The sequence below is a fragment of the Papaver somniferum genome, chromosome 7, assembly GCF_003573695.1.
Source record: "Papaver somniferum cultivar HN1 chromosome 7, ASM357369v1, whole genome shotgun sequence".
Classification (NCBI taxonomy): Eukaryota; Viridiplantae; Streptophyta; class Magnoliopsida; order Ranunculales; family Papaveraceae; genus Papaver; species Papaver somniferum.
In genome coordinates this window covers 23,752,228-23,772,450 of record NC_039364.1, presented here as the reverse complement: position 1 = coordinate 23,772,450, position 20,223 = coordinate 23,752,228, and the positions used below count along the sequence as shown (strand labels likewise).

The 20,223-nt window shown below is 36.0% G+C and overlaps 1 protein-coding gene across 1 annotated transcript; it reads left to right on the top strand.

The window, feature by feature from the left end:
• Nucleotides 1-5,171: 5,171 nt before the first annotated feature.
• Nucleotides 5,172-20,162, top strand: LOC113294368 (probable serine/threonine-protein kinase abkC). The gene is made up of 5 exons (XM_026542759.1): nt 5,172-5,287; nt 17,464-18,724; nt 18,820-19,089; nt 19,224-19,379; nt 19,847-20,162. The coding sequence occupies exons 1-5, from the start codon at nt 5,172-5,174 to the stop codon at nt 19,910-19,912; spliced, it is 1,869 nt and encodes a 622-aa protein (XP_026398544.1). The 3' UTR covers nt 19,913-20,162.
• Nucleotides 20,163-20,223: the final 61 nt, after the last annotated feature.

Sequence of the window (20,223 nt, the reverse complement as noted above, 5' to 3'; positions counted from 1 at the left end):
GTAATATTGCAGTGTATCCTCATTAATCTCTACGAGTTCATCTAAGACTATTGTTTCTAAATCGTACGACTCTGAAACAGTATTCTCAGGGTAAAACCGTTCCTCGAAACCATCATCGATTACAGTTTCTAAATCGTTCGACTCGAAAACAGTAGTCTCAAGATAACCTGGTTCCTCTAAACCTTTATCGGATTCGTAAACAGGACATACTACATCGTCTAAAACGGTGGAATCCCTAATCAAATCCTCGTCCTTTTGAATAGGTGAATAATCATAATAATTATTTGGATTTGAACTAGAAATAATATAATCATTATAAAGCTCAATTGGATTACTAGATTCCTGATTACTATTCCTACATATTTCAGATTCTTCATCACTACTATCCTCATCATCATAATAGTACGAAGATGATTGAACCTTATCTAAATAAGTAGTGTTACCAATTATAACCTCGTTATCTTGATTATGTGAAAAAGTATCTTCATTCTCAAGGGTATTATTGGATACACTATATTGGCAATTCAAGTTATTTCGAGCAATACTTTCGTTCGTCTCTAACTCAAGTCTACGTGTCGACTCAGCTATCCTCTCAAGGGTCTCTTCCAAAGAAAGTTCCCTTAGTGTAGGATCTAAGTTTTGAGTTAATCTATTGAGGATATGTTCTACAGATTCAGTTGTTGTTGCAGTTCTTTCGTCCATATCTACGTTATTCACCTCATCTAATTTATACGTCGATTCAGCTAACTGACGTGATGACTCAGCTAAATTCCTAAGAGTCTCTTCTAGAGAAGGAATAGGAACTGAAGGATCATAATAAGGACTACTTTTCAATAGTTTGATTGTATCCTCTAGAGACGAAGAACTAGTACTATAATCTTCTTGCTCGTATGACTGATGCGCGTGCGGATAGTAATTGGGATCACCATGGTATGAACCATAACCTTGAAAAGGTTGGCGTCCCCAACCACTATTCTCACTATGGTCATAATACTGATGATGTCCATATTCAAATTCAGGTCGATATTCATTGTATTGGCTTCTATCATACCAGTTCGACATTCTTAATTGCAGGGGAATTCTACACAATCACAAACAAGGCCGACTCGACTCCACCAAAACAAACCTAAATATTTCTAGCAAACAAAAAGCATGATGGCTCCACTTAGATTGTTTTCTAGACCAGCTTCTATTCCTTCGAAAAGGAATTCGTTATAATTTGAGCACACCCCTCTGGAATCAATCCGAGCTAATGTAAGTTGAATCGAGGCGAGGGAAGCTCAGTGGAGCTTTGATACCCAAGGCCTCACCGCTATCACAAGGCGGCGCAGTCACGCATTCAACTCACAGAAACCATCATGAACTTTGAAATGTGCTTAAAGAGCAACCAATATTTTTCGAACGAGTTTCCTATTAAGCTCGTTACCCTATTGGTCTCGTTCTATTCAAAATTTTAGGCTTAGGTTCGCGTTTGGTTTCGTTTTCCTAAGGCGGGCAAGAAGGAAACGGTGATGAAATCCGAGTCCTTATCTTGATTTGGCCAGGCCTTGCCCTTTACTAGGAAATTAAAAACAGTCCGGTTCGTCCTCAAACAATTATCACCTTAAGGCAGACAGTAACCCGCTTGCAGGAGATTCGCGGGTGTTTCGGTTGGACTTACCTCCCGTACCAGACGGGCGATGAACCGTTGTCGTCGACTCGGGCCACGACTCCTATGACGTGTGCGAACCCGAGGGGCCGAGACGATATAGTAATCGTCGTCCTTCCCTGCAAACAGTTTGTATTTAATTTTTTTTTAATTTATAACCCTTCCGTAGGGTTTTTAAAAATAATGTCCAAAGTCCAGAATAAAGTCCAAATAAAAAGTCCAAAAATTACAAAAATTATGAAAAATAAAGCCTATTTACAAATTCTAAAAAAATATATATAAAAGCTATATAAAAAAAAATATTAATAATAAAAATAAAATTAAATCCTAAAAAAAAATATGTCTTTTTTTTTCTTCTCTTTTAGCTTTTAGCTTTTAGCTTTAAGCTTTTTGTTCCCAAGTCCTTAGTATTCCACTTCGAACCTGTAAATCAAAGACACAAAAAGAAACGTAAAAAGGAACAAATAATAATAAATAAATAAAAAATTAAACCTAAAACCAAATCTATATACAAGTCCGCGTCGGCGGCGCCATTTTGTTGTAGTATTTCGATTGCGGTAAATAAGAGTTCGTTACTCGGACTTGAAAAGATTTTTAAAACAAAAATATATACACAATTTGTCACAAGATCAAGAGGAACCAGGACTCAGGATTCCAATGTGTTTCATATTCAAGTGGCTCAAAAAATAATCCTAGGCGATTATAGCTCAAAATAAAACAAGTATTAACTCTATCTTTGCCAAATTAGATTCCATAAAATATTACTTGTATATTATAAGCATGGCACATCAAGAATCCCTAGGACTAAGCATGTTCCATCAAACAAAATCACAAGTAATTAATTGAAATCATAAATCAATTAAAATCGGTGCAAAAAGTGAATTAAGAATTATTTAAATAACCACATGGCTGAAAAACAACTTCCTCCATCATCCCAGTATTGGGGTTTAGCTACTCATGATAATCATGTTCTCAAAATACATACTTGATGCTCAAAATATGATTAAAAGAGTGAAAAATATAATACAGTGAAACTACGACCCTCTTTAAGCGTCCAGAAAAGAACGATACCTCGGTGCTGCTGTTGATAAGCGACGCTGGTATTCTGCTGTTGAATAACGACGCAGGTCTACTGCTGCTAGCACTGTTGAAGAACGACGGTCCTGGAGGGTCCGTTCTTCGTCTTCTTCTTCCTCCTCGAGCAGCAGCAGGAAGCTTTCCTGCAGCTTCCTGTTCTTCGTCTTCCAGCCTCTCTGCTGCGTCTCTGTGGTCTTTAAACTTCCCCAAACTTCTTCATCCCACCTTCTCTCACTTCCCACCAGCCTTTATATACCAATAGGGTCCAAATAACTCGATTAAATCCGAGTTTATCTCCCTTTTTTCTTCACGTGCAGTTGAGAGAGAAATCTCTTTTCTGTTGCTTTGTACGCGTATTCTGGCAATTTCTTACGCTCCAAACTTCTCCTAATCCTTAAACAAGACTAGATACACTTTACTTCAACGTAAAACTCTCCCAGAATCTCTAAAAATATATTTGAAAACTTCACAGAGAACACGTATTCTGTTTGGACTTTGATCGCTTCTCCCAGCCATTCCAGCCCAAGTTGATCGATAAAATCACTTGCATACGATCTGTTTATTCTTAACAGGCCTAGCCCAATTGATTTCAGGGATTTAATCTCCCTCAAAACTGCCCAGAAATCCAACAGAGAATTATCAGACGTGAACTTAGTTTTCCCGCCAAATTCCATTATTTGAACTTTGAATGTGGTGTCCCCTTAACCAGACCTGGTGTCCCTTTAGCAGCTGCTTGGAAATGGGTCACCCCTTAGTAATTAGGTTACCCCTTATCCAAAATCAAGGGTCCATATAGCAAGTTTCCTATGGGGCATTTTCCGCACTTTTTTCGGGGTTCCTCCGGGGTATTTCTGGGGTACTCTAAAGCCTTTAAATTTAACATTTCCTAGGAGGCACCTACGCTCATGCTTATGGTAATAGCCTTCCTTATTTCTTTTCCCTCAAGTGGTAACTGTTTCTCCTTGTTCATGTTTTTAGTTTCATCTTTAGAACATTGAGGACAATGTTAGATTTAAGTTTGGGGGTAAGGGAGAAAATTCTAGCGTCACATAGTATCCGATTAGCTAAGTTTACATATTGTTTCTCACCAAAAATATGGAAATTGGAATGCTAGGGATAACAATCTACTGAGACATTAGAGAAAAAGACATTGAGATCTTTGACATTCAGGAGAGAACATGTTCCTTTTAGAGGGTAATCGTGATGGATCTTACCATCCATGATGGAGATACAATTAGGCCAGAAGGAAATGCCAGAAAGACAAAGAAACCTCACAATGTAGTCTTAGTTACTGGATTACGACTCTCTCTCAGTAGAAACTTATCATCATCAACTAACGGAGCGACATCAAAATCTATGAAGAAAGTTGAAGACGTTTAAGGTTTAACAACAACAATAGAAAAGAATAATTCAAAAAAATAAAAGTTAGTTACAAGAAGTTATAAGAGCAAAGAAAATCAAACGATATAAGTTGTTGAAGTTCATGATACCAAGACATTACAAATTTCGAAGATACAAGTTCTAAAGTCCTTCTCTCATGGCCATGTAAATTTTTATCTTGTTTTTTCTGTTGAAAAAAAAAATCATCGTTACGTTTTGTTCAATAAGGCCATAGGGAAGTATAAATCTATAAGGAAGTTTCAAACAATAAATTAAGGAGAAAATTTAAATTGTCAAGGTTCTACGAGGTTCGAGAGTTTATCATCAACAGTTGAAGCCGAAGAAGACGTTGTTTCTACTGAGCACTATGAGAGAGTCAAAGAGAGATGCATATTGGTTGCTTTGTTAGTCCGCTTTCTATCTGGCATAAGATCTTTGTAACACTGGTTCAACTCATCACACGTAATTAGTCCAGCTGTGTAGCAGATGTCCCTCTCATTTTTATCTCTCTCATAATCTTATCCGGCTGTAAAGCGGATGCATCTTACAATGTTTATCTAGCTGTGTAGCGGATATCTCTTTATCTAGCAGTGTTACGGATGTGTCTCCATAATTCTTTGTTCAGCTTTAGAGCTGGCACCTTAAATTTCTGTGGCATTCTAGTTACTTGGAGATAGGTTGAGAATATGTATGTCCTCATAGCTCTTTGGATACTTGTAACCAATTAGAAGTCATGGTTTTGTGGGTACACCTCTGGTAAACCCTCCCGAGATTAACTCGGTCACTAGGGCCACCTAGTGAGTTAGGATTTTATTTTCTAGATTAGCTTTGCTCGAGGACTAGCAAATAATAAGTTTGAGAGCATTTGATAGACACATTTTTGTGTCAAAGTTATGCTCAATTTCCTGTACTGTTAGTACTCGATTTCGTACTTATTATGGTGTTTTTTGTATTTGTAGGTATTTTTGGGACATAAACATTTTTGGAAAATTCGGCTCGAAAAGTTGCTCGGGGCACCCCGGAGGACATTTGCTATACGGACCCCAGATTTGGCTAAGGAGCACCCATGGCTGTCTACAGCCCAAATTCATTCTCAGCACCCATGTTTATTCGCACCCAAGAACTGGATATGGGCACTCCATCTTCACCTTCGTTTGAAACAAATTTTGGCGGGAAAGCATTGTATTCTTCTGGCATAATTTCCAATCGAAACTTTGACGTGTTTGAAGTGGACTCAATGACTGAGTTTGTTTGGGATCACTATATTGGATGAAACAAGCCTGGTATGGGCCTTAGAATCGTACATATTTGGCCGGGTAATTGGTTAAAAGAAAACAGAGAAATAAGGTTTTTCACGGGATTCTTTTTCTCTTCCCCGTGTTATCTGTTTGCTCCTGGGAATTGGCGTATGTATTCAGAGTGTAGGAGATCATCTAGCACGTTAAATCTTTGAGTTTGGAAAGTTTCAACACAATCGGCAGCGTGAAAAGAAATAAAAAGGAAATATTCCCGTGAAATAATATTTTCTTTACTGTGAGAATTTGGAGGAGTTATTACGAGATATTTTGAAGCAGTTGTGTATATATAGGGTTCTGGGGAATCACAGAGGGGGGATGGAGAGTTTGGGATGGTTTAGAACGCTATAGAGACGTAAATAATCGAGTTTCAGGAAACTGCCATTTCTGCTGCTGAAGCTGAAGAACCGAAGAACATTGACCCACAGAGGCAGTCGTTTTGCTACAGTGAAAACGACGGTTAGGTTCTATCGTTCCCTGTAACATTTCGGTAGTAACACTTATAACAGTTACAAACCCGGTTTTAATTGATTTCTCTCCCATTTCATCATTTGTACACCACCTTTGAGCAATAAAAAAGAATTTTGAGCGTGTTTCCATGATGAAGAGCTAAACCCAACCCTTGGGGCGATGGAGGAATCTTTTATTTCGGTAAAAATGGTATATCCTTATTTTAAATTAATTATAGCAATTCTATTATGATTTGTGCATTGAACTAAAAATGGATTATATGATTTTGATTAGTTAGGTGTATTTTCTCTTGATAGAATATGCTTGCTTTAGAGTTTTGATATTCTATGCTTGGATTAACATCTATTCTTTTAAAAATCTACATGTCTAGGAAATTAGAATCAATTTGAATGTTGAGTTGCGAAATTATTGTTTTATTAAATCACTAATATCGACCAATGGTGGAATCCTAGCCCCAGTATCTCTACAATATTCATATCACCTTTTTATTTGAGTTTATTATTATCATTTATAAAATTTAAGTCTAGAAAATCTACTTTCACAAGTCTTGAACGAACCATCTTACTACAACATCATTGAAAATAATCATCAAAAACCCTGTGGGATAAAAGTAACATCGGTGAAGGAAAATAGTTCAACACACCATTCGATGCTCCCCCTGATGTCAGACATTTTTCATTAGTCTAATGGATTCAAAAGGAGTTTATCACACTGTACCTTGGTGACTTGAAAGCTTATAAGACCATGTTGTTGATTCTGGAAGTTACGTTGCTTAACAGATTATTTTTCGAAACTGAATATTGGTAATGACTTAGAAAATAATCTATCATATCTCCCTCTGATTACTTTAGTCGGAGAAGAGATTATTGTTCCTTCATAATCAACAACTTTTGGATTGCACTTTCATTAGCATTCCTTTTAATGTCTTTGTAGGGATAAAACAAACTCATGTCAATGGTTACTTTTAAGTATATGATTACTTGCATTATACCATTCCAATGACATTGCGTTGGCGCTGAGCTATATTTAGATAACAAGTTCTCTGAGGATGTAAAATTTAATCGAGTACATTATTATACTAAGTACAACAATGCGTCTATTGTACTTAGATATGAGAATTTCATATCCCAAAACATCTTCGTCATATTCTTTTGGACGAAATGGTTACTTACTTACATTTGAACCTCGACTAATCATGGGAGTGCTATCAGGATGCATGTCTTTGTTAAATTGCCTGACAACTTTAGACACATGCAAACTTGTGGAATAATATACCACAAGCTCAGTATTCGATCGAGCTTTCCCTAGATTTTTCATCTCAAATTCGAATTTTAAATAGCTTTTAAGGAATCTTATTATATCAAGAGTACACATCATGTCTGTACCATCAACATAAATAGCTACAATTCCAAATCAGGAACTTTCTTATGAATACGCAAGGAAAAATAACTTACTTGTTTATTCTCTCCAAATCAAATAGCCACTTAAACGGGTATACCACATCCGCCTGATTGCTTGAATGTATAGGTGGGCGTTATATCTAACTGTAAACGCACCCTGTGGTTTAGAGTCATTTGATTTGGGCAACAAAAGTCTATCAAGTAATTTTGTAAATATCTTCTATCTCTTGATTCTTTTAGAGATACGTAACAACCACATGCATATGCTGCATTTCAAGTCCTTTTGAAATTACCAAGCTAACTAAGTAGCGGAACTCTATAACGTTCGTTACAAGAGAACAATTCCAGGGCTTTGTGAGAAACCTCGCGCCACAAGGCGAGTCTTTGTATTTCAAGACTACTTTCTTCTCATTATGCTTTACGACAAATTAATTATGTATGTCCATAGGCTTTACACTTGGTTGGTTAGCACTACCACACCAAATATCTGTATATTTGCCAAAGAACTAAGTTCTACCTGGATTGTGTAGGCCAAATATGCTATTTATTTGAAATTAATCAAAATAAAGCATGGTTCGATAGCATTGTGCTCTAATTCTGAAGCAACTATTTATGGATTATATCATCACTGTGCACGCATGATCCTTCCATTGACTCATGTGCATTCTCATAATCTGTCAGGATTTCATTGTTCTCTAGAATCATTTAAAACTTCGGAGCGTCCTCCATTATTGATTCATGGATATAGTCAGACACAATCAAATGAGATGATTTCATTAATGATACAAATTAGGTTGTGCATTACTCATCTACTTCCTTTCTAGGTGATCATTGATCGAACCTGGTGGTCTCTCCATATTCCTTTATGGAGCCACAGCCTCAACTACACTTCCACCAAGTGTAGTTGCAACACCTTAGTCTATAGTGTACCCCATACTGAGGATTTTTAACCTTGCCGAAATATTTGCATCTGGTATGTGTGATCTTGTCACTTTAGAGACATTAGTGTATATTATTATTTGTCACTTCACATTTACATTTGTGGAGTACAATAATCAATATGAGACACAGTGGAAACACACCACGACAATTCATGTCATTCCCTTATAAAATACCTTTTATTATATCCCCCTAACGACAGGACGACTGTCTCATTAAAGTGATAACCTACAAATCTAGTAGTAAGAGACCTCCTGCCAAAGGTTTTAAAATGCGAATAATTGTTGAGAGTAAATATCCAACAAAATTACTTAATCATTTTTTAAGACCCATCATAGTACGATGTGGAGTCGTAATGACACATATATCGTGCAACCAAAAATGCTTAAGAACACAAATGTCAGGATTAAATTCAGTTACCAACTGGTACGCAGAAAAGATTGACTAATATTGGGTTATAAAAACGAATTAAGTAAGATGCGTGTAATATTGCATATCCCCAAAGTAATAAAAGATAGTTTGGTACGCATAACCTATTCCTTAGGCACCATCTATAACCTTTGATGGTAGCCTCTGCGTGACCATTGGGTATAAGATGCTCTATATTGATCCTATTAAACATGCAATATTCATCAAGTCCTTTTGATGTAAATTCTCTAGCATTAACAAGGGTGGTTAGCCTTTGCACTTTGCATTGTGTAATATGTGCTAGGAGTTTTCAAACGCAAATTTCTTGGGAACTATAACTAGTCCAAAATGTCAAAACATTCACCAGATCCATCAGTCACTTTAATGGTCCGCATTCTGCGTGAATAATTTTTTAAATTTCACCTTGTTTTCTTTGTAATATGGAATTTTTACCATTTGCATCTTATGATGGTATCGATCATGTTTTACTGAAGCCTTTGTAAAAATGAGTGATATGCTTTCTTACCTAAAAGCACAATGGGAAGGGGGGTTGTGCATCTAGTAATTTAGAAAACACTTATTGAGAGATATGCCATCACTTTGCATTCTGTCAATCTTTTTCCCATTTTCGTTCACTCAAATAAAGTGATATTTGTATTAGTTCTTTCAAAACAATCATCATGTCACAACCAAAGTTTCTTTACGGTTATGCCCAAAGCTTGTATGAGTCAGTTTCCAACATTTCATCGTCGGAGTCAATATGGATTCAATAATCCAAATATTATAGTGAATTACATTGCACTAGATTGACTCATTAGTTTCTCTAAAATATATTTCCTTCCAAATATATTAGAGACTATAAAAGATGCAATCAAGTACATTCTCATCATTTTGATGTTCCACATGATATCCATTTGCACGGGTTACTTGGGAATTTAACAAGGTGTGATTATCTCTTGATACATCTAGAGATTTTGCGACGTCTTTGTTCTATCTTGAAAAAAAAATGAGCAGTGATGCGCTCGATAAGATAGTCAATTGACCAGGCAAAGTTCTTGTTGCCATTAAATTTGATGTGAAAATTGGTTGTTATTATGATACACGTACACACTACATTGTATATACCAACACCTATGACCAGCTGCATTTCCAACTGTTTTATTTATGATGGGAGCTAAAATTGCATTTTAGCTGATCCCATGTTCAATTGATACCTACACTTTCGTATCATTATTGCTGGAGAAAAAAAATATATTTTTGTCTCATGATATATATGTCCCTTTTCACATGCTTTATATGAGTCGGTACGTCTAACCCTCATTACTTTGGGGTTCTTTCCGTTTTCAATTTTGCTACATTTAGCTTAATTTGAGAAATTTCTTTATCTCAATAGGTCAAGAGAATCTCAGTACACATGTCAACCACTTACTTTAGGTTGAATATATTACTAAAAATAGTTCTCTTGTTGTCATATTTCAACATATACTGGTTCGCTAGTATCATGGACGAAGTAGAGAAATGAAAATTTTCTGACTCATATATCATCTTTTATGAGTTCTTCCATAAAATTTGGGGTACTTGTGATTTTATTTGCAATGTATCTTTTGAAAATACCGACTCTTAATAGTCGATCCAGTGGATTACATCCCACGGAACATTCAAATTTAGGGAAAATATCAAGTATCCAATAATGGTGCTCAAGTACTTCTAATCCCCAAATGAATACATTGGAATTGAGTTTGTACAACCAATTGAACAAAAAAATAAATATCATTCAACTAGCCAATATCATGTTCAAGAGAACAAAATAACAATAAAACCAAAATTCTTAATGGTCGAGATCAACAATCATAATTTAAGTTGACCGTTTATATGATATGCACTTATCTTAACAAAAAAAACATAACTATACATGTTCCAAAAACAACTAAACAGATAAGCCCAACAAATATTCAGTGTAAAAAACCAATATTAGTTAGTTAAATACCTCAAATTTTGGTTCTCCCTGTATATAGATAGAACTGGAACAAACTTGTCCGTGCACAGCCTAAAACCATGCCGGAACAGGACACCAGAACCGGGATGGAATAGGACAGGATGGCCCTGACCGGGACGGTTTGGGCTGGACCAGACCGGTTCGAGTTGGGATGGACCGGACCGGGTCGAGTTGGGATGGATTGAACCAGTTCGGTTTGGTATAGACAGGTCCGGACTGGTTGGACTGGTTGGACCTGTTGGACCGGCGTAAGATTTCTTTCCAAATTCACGAGAAAGCGAATAGACTTTCTTTCACGATTTCGCGGAAGATTTTCTTTCACAAAAGTTAACGCACATATGGACGGATTAGTGTCTGTTTTGTATAGTAAAATACCGTCAATCATCATTGTAGATTTAGATTTGATTAATATTACTAGCTATCATAAAATCCGATCAATCATCATCTAATAGCTACGATGGCAACAAATACAATTCAATACAATCAACCCAGAAAACCAGATTCAAAAAATCAAATCAATTGCTAGTGATTTACAATCAACGGATTTTAACAAAATCAATGGCAATACAAACAAGCAAACAAATAATATTAGAAAATTTAATCAATCGCTTTAATATGGGATTTGCCAAAATCAATTCAATAAAAATATAGAAAAAAATAGATCCAACTTATCTGATTTAGGGATGACGATTCCATTGATTCCAACGTAATGTATTTGATTCAAATAACTTGTGTTTATCATCCATTTAGAAGCAAAAAAAAAAAAAAAATCAATCGCTTTGCGGTATAACATCGGGCATGATAACGTGTTTTAGTATAAAAGATAGGAAAAAAGAAAGAAGTGGAGAAGGAGAAGGATTCTCTATTAATCAGTATTCTCTTGGTTACACGGACATAATACATATGTATACATAGAAAGGGGAAAACCAAAAGACACCAAATCTGGACCGCACACCCATGGGCATGGGCCCTTTAACAGTTGTTGGATTTTTAGTGATGTATATGGCTAATAATATTATGTACGCATGGACATTATTTTGGCTTGAAACAAGATAGAGAATTCTCTTAGAATTAGATGATTAAAAAGACGATTTTGTTTTTGTTTTTTGCATCAGTCGTAGGTCAGGTTGAAGCAGTGTCGCTACGACACATGCTAGTATTTTATACATGAAATAAATACGTAAGAAGAATGAAACGTATAAGAAACAGAAGAGACTTATTATTCGTTCACTACTCGACTATTTATAGCGGGTATCAAGTTGATGAGAAAATGTACACAATACAATATCAGTTCACGTGCTAATATTGTATAGTGTTTACTCAAACATATTTCAGCTGCAACTGATCGAAACTTAGTTGTGAGTCGTACATATCTAACAACAAACTTTTTACAACATTCCCCCTCCCCCTGGATGATCACCGACCTAAGTATGTTTCCTCGTTAAAACTTTTCCTCAAAGAAAATCAAGTAAGATAAAAACTAGACCAAAGAAAATGAGTACTATATGCGGAGCTTCAGATGATATTTCCCGTCGTAAAATTCCATCTCCTTGAAACCTTGTCATGAAAACCACTTGGATAAAATCTTGAACGGCGGAAGCTCATAACGATGTTAATGATGGTGATCATGCTTTGTTAAAATCTTGTCAGGAAAAACCACGTACAGTAAAATCCTGAACCAAATCACACAAGCAATTATTTGATAACCGTGTCTAAAAAACTCTATGATATGATGATATCATCGTTCTAATTTTTAACTCATTAAAAACCTCATCAGGAAAATCCAGAAAGCAAAACCTGAGCGTAAGAAATCATGAGTACTCAGAACAATGATAGACCTGCAGACGTTGCCTCTTTAAGCATTGCCTAAAAAAACCCAAAGGGACAAAAAACAGGATGAAGGGAAAAGAGTACAACATTTTGAACTAAGAATACCAATGGACTCGATTGCCTCATTAAAACCCATGACAAGGAAAACCCAGTGGGATAAAAACTTGACTAAGGAAAAAGAATACAAAGCGTAAAAGTCCAAAGTGTCCAATATCTATAGTCTTCCACGAATTTGTTCCCCTTGATGATTAGCCTTCTCAGTTGATCATTTTTTTTATAATAGTGCATAGAGATCACGAACCATCTTGTAATGTCTTCAGAAGATTCTTTTAGTTGAGAAACTCGTTCTGATTTTCTTCAGTGCAATTTCTTAATGATCTTCCGATTGTACTAGCTTTTTTATTCTTCATTGTCAGAACAATCGTGACCGACCGGAGGAATAACAATTGTCTTTTACTTCCAAACTACTAACTAGGAGAATATTTAAATGCTATAATAAACCTGATGAAAAATCAAAAACATAAACAGTATAGCTTTTATTTACGGGAGACATTACGCGATTTTTTATGTAAAATATCAAGCTTAATGGTACCACATAGATGGAGGAGTTTTTTTGGGACCAACATCTCATTACTAGTGCTGGGTAAAAACAGACTTACATGTTTACTGCAAACCTAATACCGGTTATCTATAGCATATTCATGCTAATTTAATATTTACACATTTTGTATGATATAAACCACAAATCGATACATCTCCTTTGTTGAGATATAAACCTATCAGTTTTAAAATTAAGAGATCGAATGAATGTGTAATCATGTTAGCTTTTCCATTTACACATGTCTAAACCTTCAAGGTTGACGAAATTTATTGACTGTTAGCTACAATATTTTATTAATAGATTGCAATCTTGTTTTACCGAGATTCTCATCTCAAACTCCTGTTTTAAGCTTTTTTTATACTTTGACGAGCTCATCAGGAGTTCCAATTAAGTAGATAATGTATCTAATTTAGCAAATCCATAGTTCATGGGCATATAAGATGGTTCATATACCTAGGATATGGTGTTTTGCTGATCACTGAAAACTTTTACAGACCTTCATGCAAGCATCTATATACAGTTTTTCATACAGATGCAGAGCAAACACAATCACTAGATGCACGTCGAGTCTTTCAAGGACTACCCAACTTAATTAAATACCGAAAAATGACAGTTACATGTAACACATGGAATATGCTTTCTTGTGATGAATCTAGAGTTTCTATGAAAAACTTTGTACCATTATTGAACTTTACTTTTCTCACTATGTGTGAACACCCACATGCAACCAATAAGGGTTATACTAACGAATGTTCGAGTTGCAATACCAAAGCCATGTAGTTTTGTGAGAAAATTTTATTCTGCTTGTGTTTATCCTTTCCAGTTTGACCAATCATTATGTAATTTGATGACATTCCCATATAGAGTAGATAAAAACCAACATCATCTATGATAGTATCAGTTGATACTTTGACTATGTCACCAACAATTGTTGTATTGGAATCCAAGATTTCTCTATTACACTCATATTTCATGGAGATTCCCTTATTATTAATTTTCCTAGTGTATTCGGAGATGCTCTCTTATTAAGAGAACTTTACTTAGAGAATCCGATCTTCCTTTGGTAGTCTTTTCAAGAGTTCTGTGTTTAAATGATCGTGATTGATTCCTTCTTTTTAAAAGAAGAGGAATATGTTGGATCAACTAATCATCCATGCTCAAGGTGTGTTTTAACTGACACACTTGCTACTACATTCACAGCTTCTCAAGGAAGCAACTTGGTATGTAACTTATGAAAATATCAAATCTTATGCACCTTTTTATATAATACTATATGAGCTTCAAATTAACTAATAATACTATGCTATTTTACAAGGTACAAAGGATAATAAAAACTTAAATAAAGACTTCACTAAAAATCTCTGACAACTGTTGACTTTATAGTTTGCTTCATTTCGATAAACTTTCATTCGATGCACTTTTGAGGAGATTTTCTTTTGTTCCTCCGAATAATGTTGTGAACTTTCAAATTTACTTTGTCTTTGCGTTGAACTCTTCTTTGCTTTTTAGCTGCAGGTTTGACTTAGTTTTAGTATCCAAAACTTGAAGATTTTTTTGCTTTTTACTTTTTATTTTTATTTTTATAACTATCACATATCTTGTTAACAATAACTTCAAGTACAACTCCAAAAAAATAAAGTTGAGTTTGAAACTCAGCCATTCGAAAATTTTTGGGAAATTTTGACTTAGAGAAAAGGAGAAAAGTTTTGTGTAAAAGTTTTGGTGTAAACATAAAATTTGAAATTTGACATTTTATATGCGACATAGAAACAACCGTTGGAAATAGATTTTCCACCGCACGAAATTGACTGAATCGCCAACCATTGAGAATTATCGTCGGCGCTAGAGATCCTGTCCCTAGATAAAAAATATACTTCTAAACCATTTTCCCATAATGGCGTACTTAGTTTTCCAAGCCACCTAGTATGGCACGGAACTTTTCGGCATACTCCACAGCAATGTGGTTAATCTCGCTTCTCGGCTTGTCTCGTCTGGATCCGAGACACCGAGACAACAATGTCTCGCCGAGATACTCGGCCGGAATTTCGGTGCACTAGTAATCGTTTAAAGTGGACAGTTTGCACATTTGTACCCATACAAACTTAATATAATTACATGTGGCACTTAACTCTCATGTTACCGTGAGATCCTCAACATCCTGTATACTATTAACTTTCATTTGAAACCAGGGTTGCTAGCACCTAGCAGTAAGAAAAGAAGAGAGGAAAGAGAAGATAGAGTATGCCATTAACTTTCTCATTTTTTTTCTAAGAATTGAATTTCTCTTTCTCTCAAAATTTTTCATGGGAGTTGTTTACTCAAAGCTTTGAGCATGTTTGATGGATAATGATTTTGGAAAAAATTAAAAAGAGGAAAAAGGAGATCAGTGGTGAGATATTTTTAATGTTAACAGGGGTGATGATGGTGTTAGATTAGAAAAAAATTCCTCACTAATTAGAGAACCAAACATATGAAACTTTTGTTCTACAATGGTGGTCTCTGACTCTCTTGTGATCGATCCGGTAGTGGTGATACTGATTTGCGTATGGTGTTTTTGTTGTTTGTTTCTGTTTCTCTCTCTCAAGAATTAGTGTTGTTTGAGTTTTAATAATAAAAAGAAAATCCATATTATAATGGATGAAAATTGAGTAGTTTCAATTGAACGAGAACTTTGAAACAGATAAAACCCAACGAAATTCCGGCCGAAAATGCAGTCGAGATTGAACAATTCCGGCGATTTTTCCAGTGAGATCTCGTTGCGGCGAGAATGTAGATATCGGCTCCCCTAAGTCCGAAACCGGAAATATCGCCGAGATTCCGGTTGTTTCGGCCGAAATCGACTACAGTGCTCCACAGGAACCAGCCTTCTCAGTCAGCTTACTGTTTTCTAAACAGAAGGCAACGTGGTCACTGAGAAACCCAATCGAGCCAACTGCTTCAAAAGACGCACCACAAATAGCAATACCTTTTTCTGGACAAGTATGGTCTTCTCTGTGAACGCAGAAAGAAAAAAAAAAGTGAATCATTTCACCTGCAAAGAAAGAGACAGAGAACAGAAACATCCTTTGAAGATCTAATAAACTCCCTATCTGACGCCTTCACAATCCCTGATTTCTCTCTCAAAAATTTCTCCAAGTTTTCATTTTCTTCCTGTCAAATAGAAACCTAACAAATCGAAAAGAGAAAAAGAATGAATAACAAGGAGCCTAGCAAGGCCTGAGTCAAAAAATGTCAGCAGGAATCCAGTTTCATCATAGGCGTATCTTATTCGTAGCATCCTTCTACCATGTCCATGTAAGTATCTCCCTGTTTCTGTATAAGTTTCAATATCCCATACTTCTCTAGTTATTAGGGTTTTTGAATCAATTAAGGTTTATCCCGATTTAAGTAAGCTTAGTCCGATTATATCCGCCCATTTAGGTTTCTTGGCTATATTTTGTTGGGTTTTTTATAGGATGGGGATTGATTAACCATTTAAATTGGCATCAATTTATTTTTGATTTGCTCGGTGTCGAAAAACTTGGGAACTATACAGTCCTTTGTTACGTAATCCATTTGGTATTATCATATGACAACTTTACCAGTCTACTAGAGAGGCAATTTTTATGCGTGTAGCTACTGAAGTAGCTCAGGAGTTGTTGATTAAGTGTAAGAAATGAATTCTAATCTGTTTTTTTGGTTGATTCTATTTGGCATTTTTTTCTTTGTTGAATTTGGTCTTAATCAATTTGTGAGAAATAATGCTTCATGAAAGCTGCGAGGTGCTGAAGTAATCACATTACATTGTGTCCTTAGTTAGTCATGCTTTGAGTACTGTCATAGGTAAAGTATTAAAAATTTAATCTAGCATTTCAGAGGATATTCCAGCAGACATGAAAAACATTTAACATGGGATTCATAAGTTTGATGTGAAGATCTTGAAGGATCTCTTTGTTTGCTCAGCTGCCAGAATTTTTTGTGTGATAATGCATGATTATCATATACGCAATATTGATCTAACGTAGGGATCTTATTGTATGGGTCTTCTTCCTCTTTGGCTTTGTTCGGGATCATTTTGTTTTCCAGTTTATAACCCTTTATAATTAAATTATTCCATTTCTTAACTAATCTCCCGCTGGTTAAAAGAGCATTTTTCTGCAACTTCGTAAGCCATATCTCCTACTTTAATGCGATATAGGTGGAAGATCACAAAGAACTGCTGTGATTTGTAGCACACCATAGTAAACCTTATTCAATATTTCTGTGTATGGGAACTATAAATTAGGTCACCCAGTAATCACGTTATAATCAGGCTATTGGAAACATCAAGATATTGTGGTGTCTGCGATTTGTCTGTCGTTTTAGCTTCTGACACTTTTGGCTGAAATGTAGGTTTTCGGCATTTCGAAACATAAAAAAAGCTGCACATTTCCTTAAAGCAAACAAGAGAAGCAGTCTTTTAGAAGTTCAAAGGCATGGAGGAACGCTGGACTGCCTTCCTTCACACATAGGTTCTCTAGTAGAGGGCAGTTTGCAAAGACATTCTATGAAACAAAGTCGAAGGAAAACATATATTGTTCCTCTAAGAGGTTCTCAGTTCTTTGTGCCAGTAAAACAGTGACATATCATGCCCAAATTGCTTGGAAGCATATATCTCACATATGTTCATACCGGAGGCCAGTTTTTCCACCGATAAGTAGGATTGCTTGTGCTGTGAGCCTGGCTTTAACCAGATCGAATTTGATAGCTCCTAGCATCATTGGTCTCATTATTGGAGAAGTAGCATGGACACAGAGGGCATTTGCAGATGCCGGAAGTTTCCCAGTGAATAATTTATACATGCATGCACAGGATGGCCATGTTTATTTCACATCATTCTTGTTTTCAATCATTGAAGTGTTCGTTATTTTGTTGAGAGCATTGTATTTGGCAATTTTGTTCTCTCCCAGCATCGCGATGGCTCCGTTTGCGGATTCTTTTGGTGTTCAGTTTAGGAAAATGTGGCTGCAAATTGTCCATCGTACATTAGAAAGGGCGGGTCCAGCTTTTATAAAATTGGGTCAATGGGCAGCTACACGACCTGATCTTTTCCCCAGTGATTTGTGCACTGAGCTTACAAAGCTCCACAGTAACGCCCCAGCACATAGCTTTGCATGCACGAAAAGAACTATTGAGAATGCATTTGGTAGGAAACTTCCTGAAGTTTTCGAGAATTTTGAGGAGGAACCTGTAGCTTCTGGAAGTGTTGCCCAGGTGCATCGAGCTACTCTGAGGTTCTGCTATCCTGGTCAAAAGATTAAACCTTCTGTTGCTGTAAAGGTTAGGCATCCTGGAGTTGGTGAAGCAATCAGGAGGGATTTTGTAATCATTAATACTGTAGTTAAAATCTCAACTTTAGTGCCGACTTTGAAGTGGTTGAGACTGGATGAAAGTGTGCAGCAGTTTGCTGTTTTTATGATGTCTCAGGTTGATCTTGCAAGGGAAGCTGCTCATTTAAGCCGTTTTATATATAATTTTCGCAGATCTAAAGATGTTTCTTTCCCTAAACCCTTGTACCCGCTTGTGCATCCTGCTGTTTTAGTGGAGACTTATGAGCATGGAGAAAGTGTTTCTCACTTTGTCGATGAACTGGAAGGGAACAACCAGATAAAAAGTGCTCTTGCACACATTGGGACTCATGCACTTCTCAAGATGCTACTGGTATTAAATATTCGTCGAAGTTGATTGCTACCCTTTATCAAGTTTTACAATTTATTTGGAATACTTTATGAGATCTAGTCTTCTTTATTTTTCAGGTTGACAATTTTATCCATGCAGATATGCATCCAGGAAATATACTTGTTAGAGTGGCTAAGAACAAGCATTCACCAGAAGGGCTTTTCAAATCTAAACCTCACGTGGTTTTCCTTGACGTAGGCATGACAGCTGAACTCTCTAAAAATGACAGATTAAATTTATTAGATCTTTTTAAAGCTGTTGCCCTTCGTGATGGACGCACGGCTGCCAAGTGCACACTTAGTTTATCTAGAAAACAGAAGTGCCCGGACCCTGAGGCATTCATAGAGGTAACTCTTTAAATCATCCATGTTAGAAAAAAAAAAAAAGGTTATTCCAAGCAAAAAAATGTATAGCTTTAAGTATCTAGTTCTATGTTGAAAAAAGAGATAGCATACCAAAAAATTGTGGTGCTGTCTAACAGGAATTGGAGAAGACATTCAGTTTCTGGGGTATGGAAGAAGGTGGTAATCTCCATCCAGGAGAGTGCATGCAGCAATTGCTTGAGAAGGTTCGGCGACATAAAGTCAATATCGATGGAAATGTTTGTACTGCAATGGTAACCACCTTGGTTCTTGAGGTAATCTCTTGCACTTAACTTACCTCAATGTCATCCATAATGAACCTTGCTAGATAATTTTGACTTGATCTCTGTCCTAAAAAGACATGCAAATGGAAAATGGTTTGATATGGTTGAGCATGATCATATTCATGTTCTCTACAAAGAGAGACTCAATTTTATCTTTGCTGCATCTTATTCCTACTCTGGTGCTCAGGGTGGTGCTAATTTTGCAAGGTTCAATGAATTCATTAGTCATGTATGCTGATAAAAGAGATGAATGAAAAATTGATAAAATTATAGTATCCGAGTAAATTTGTTTTAGTGGCCGAGTGTTATGTACTTTTTTGTATATCTGCATGTGGAATGGCAGTGAAGGTTGCTGATATAGTTACTGTGTTTTCAAAAACTGTCAAAACTTTGAAGATGTATCTATTTACTTATCGAACATGTTGGTTGACTTTTTGTTGTTGTTGTCGGGTTGGCAGCAAAAGCTTGATCCAGATTATAATGTACTAGACACACTTAAAACATTATTATTCAGAGCGGACTAGTCAGAGTCTCTCTCCTATACAATCGAAAGACTCATGGCCCCATAAGGTATAAGCGGAATGAAAATTACAACATTAGGAGGATTGGGATACTGTCGTTGCACAGCAATAACATCCTTTGTAATCTGAGTGTTTCTTGGTTTAACATTTTTTCTTCTCCCAAGCACAATTTTGAAGCCTCACCAATTCTTTAAGCAAAAGGGAACAATAATGAAGGAAGCCGCAGAGGAAATCAAATAAAGAGATTCTTATTTATTTCATTTTTGCACATTTAATCTGTAATATACTTCGATAGTCCATGCATTCAAATTTCG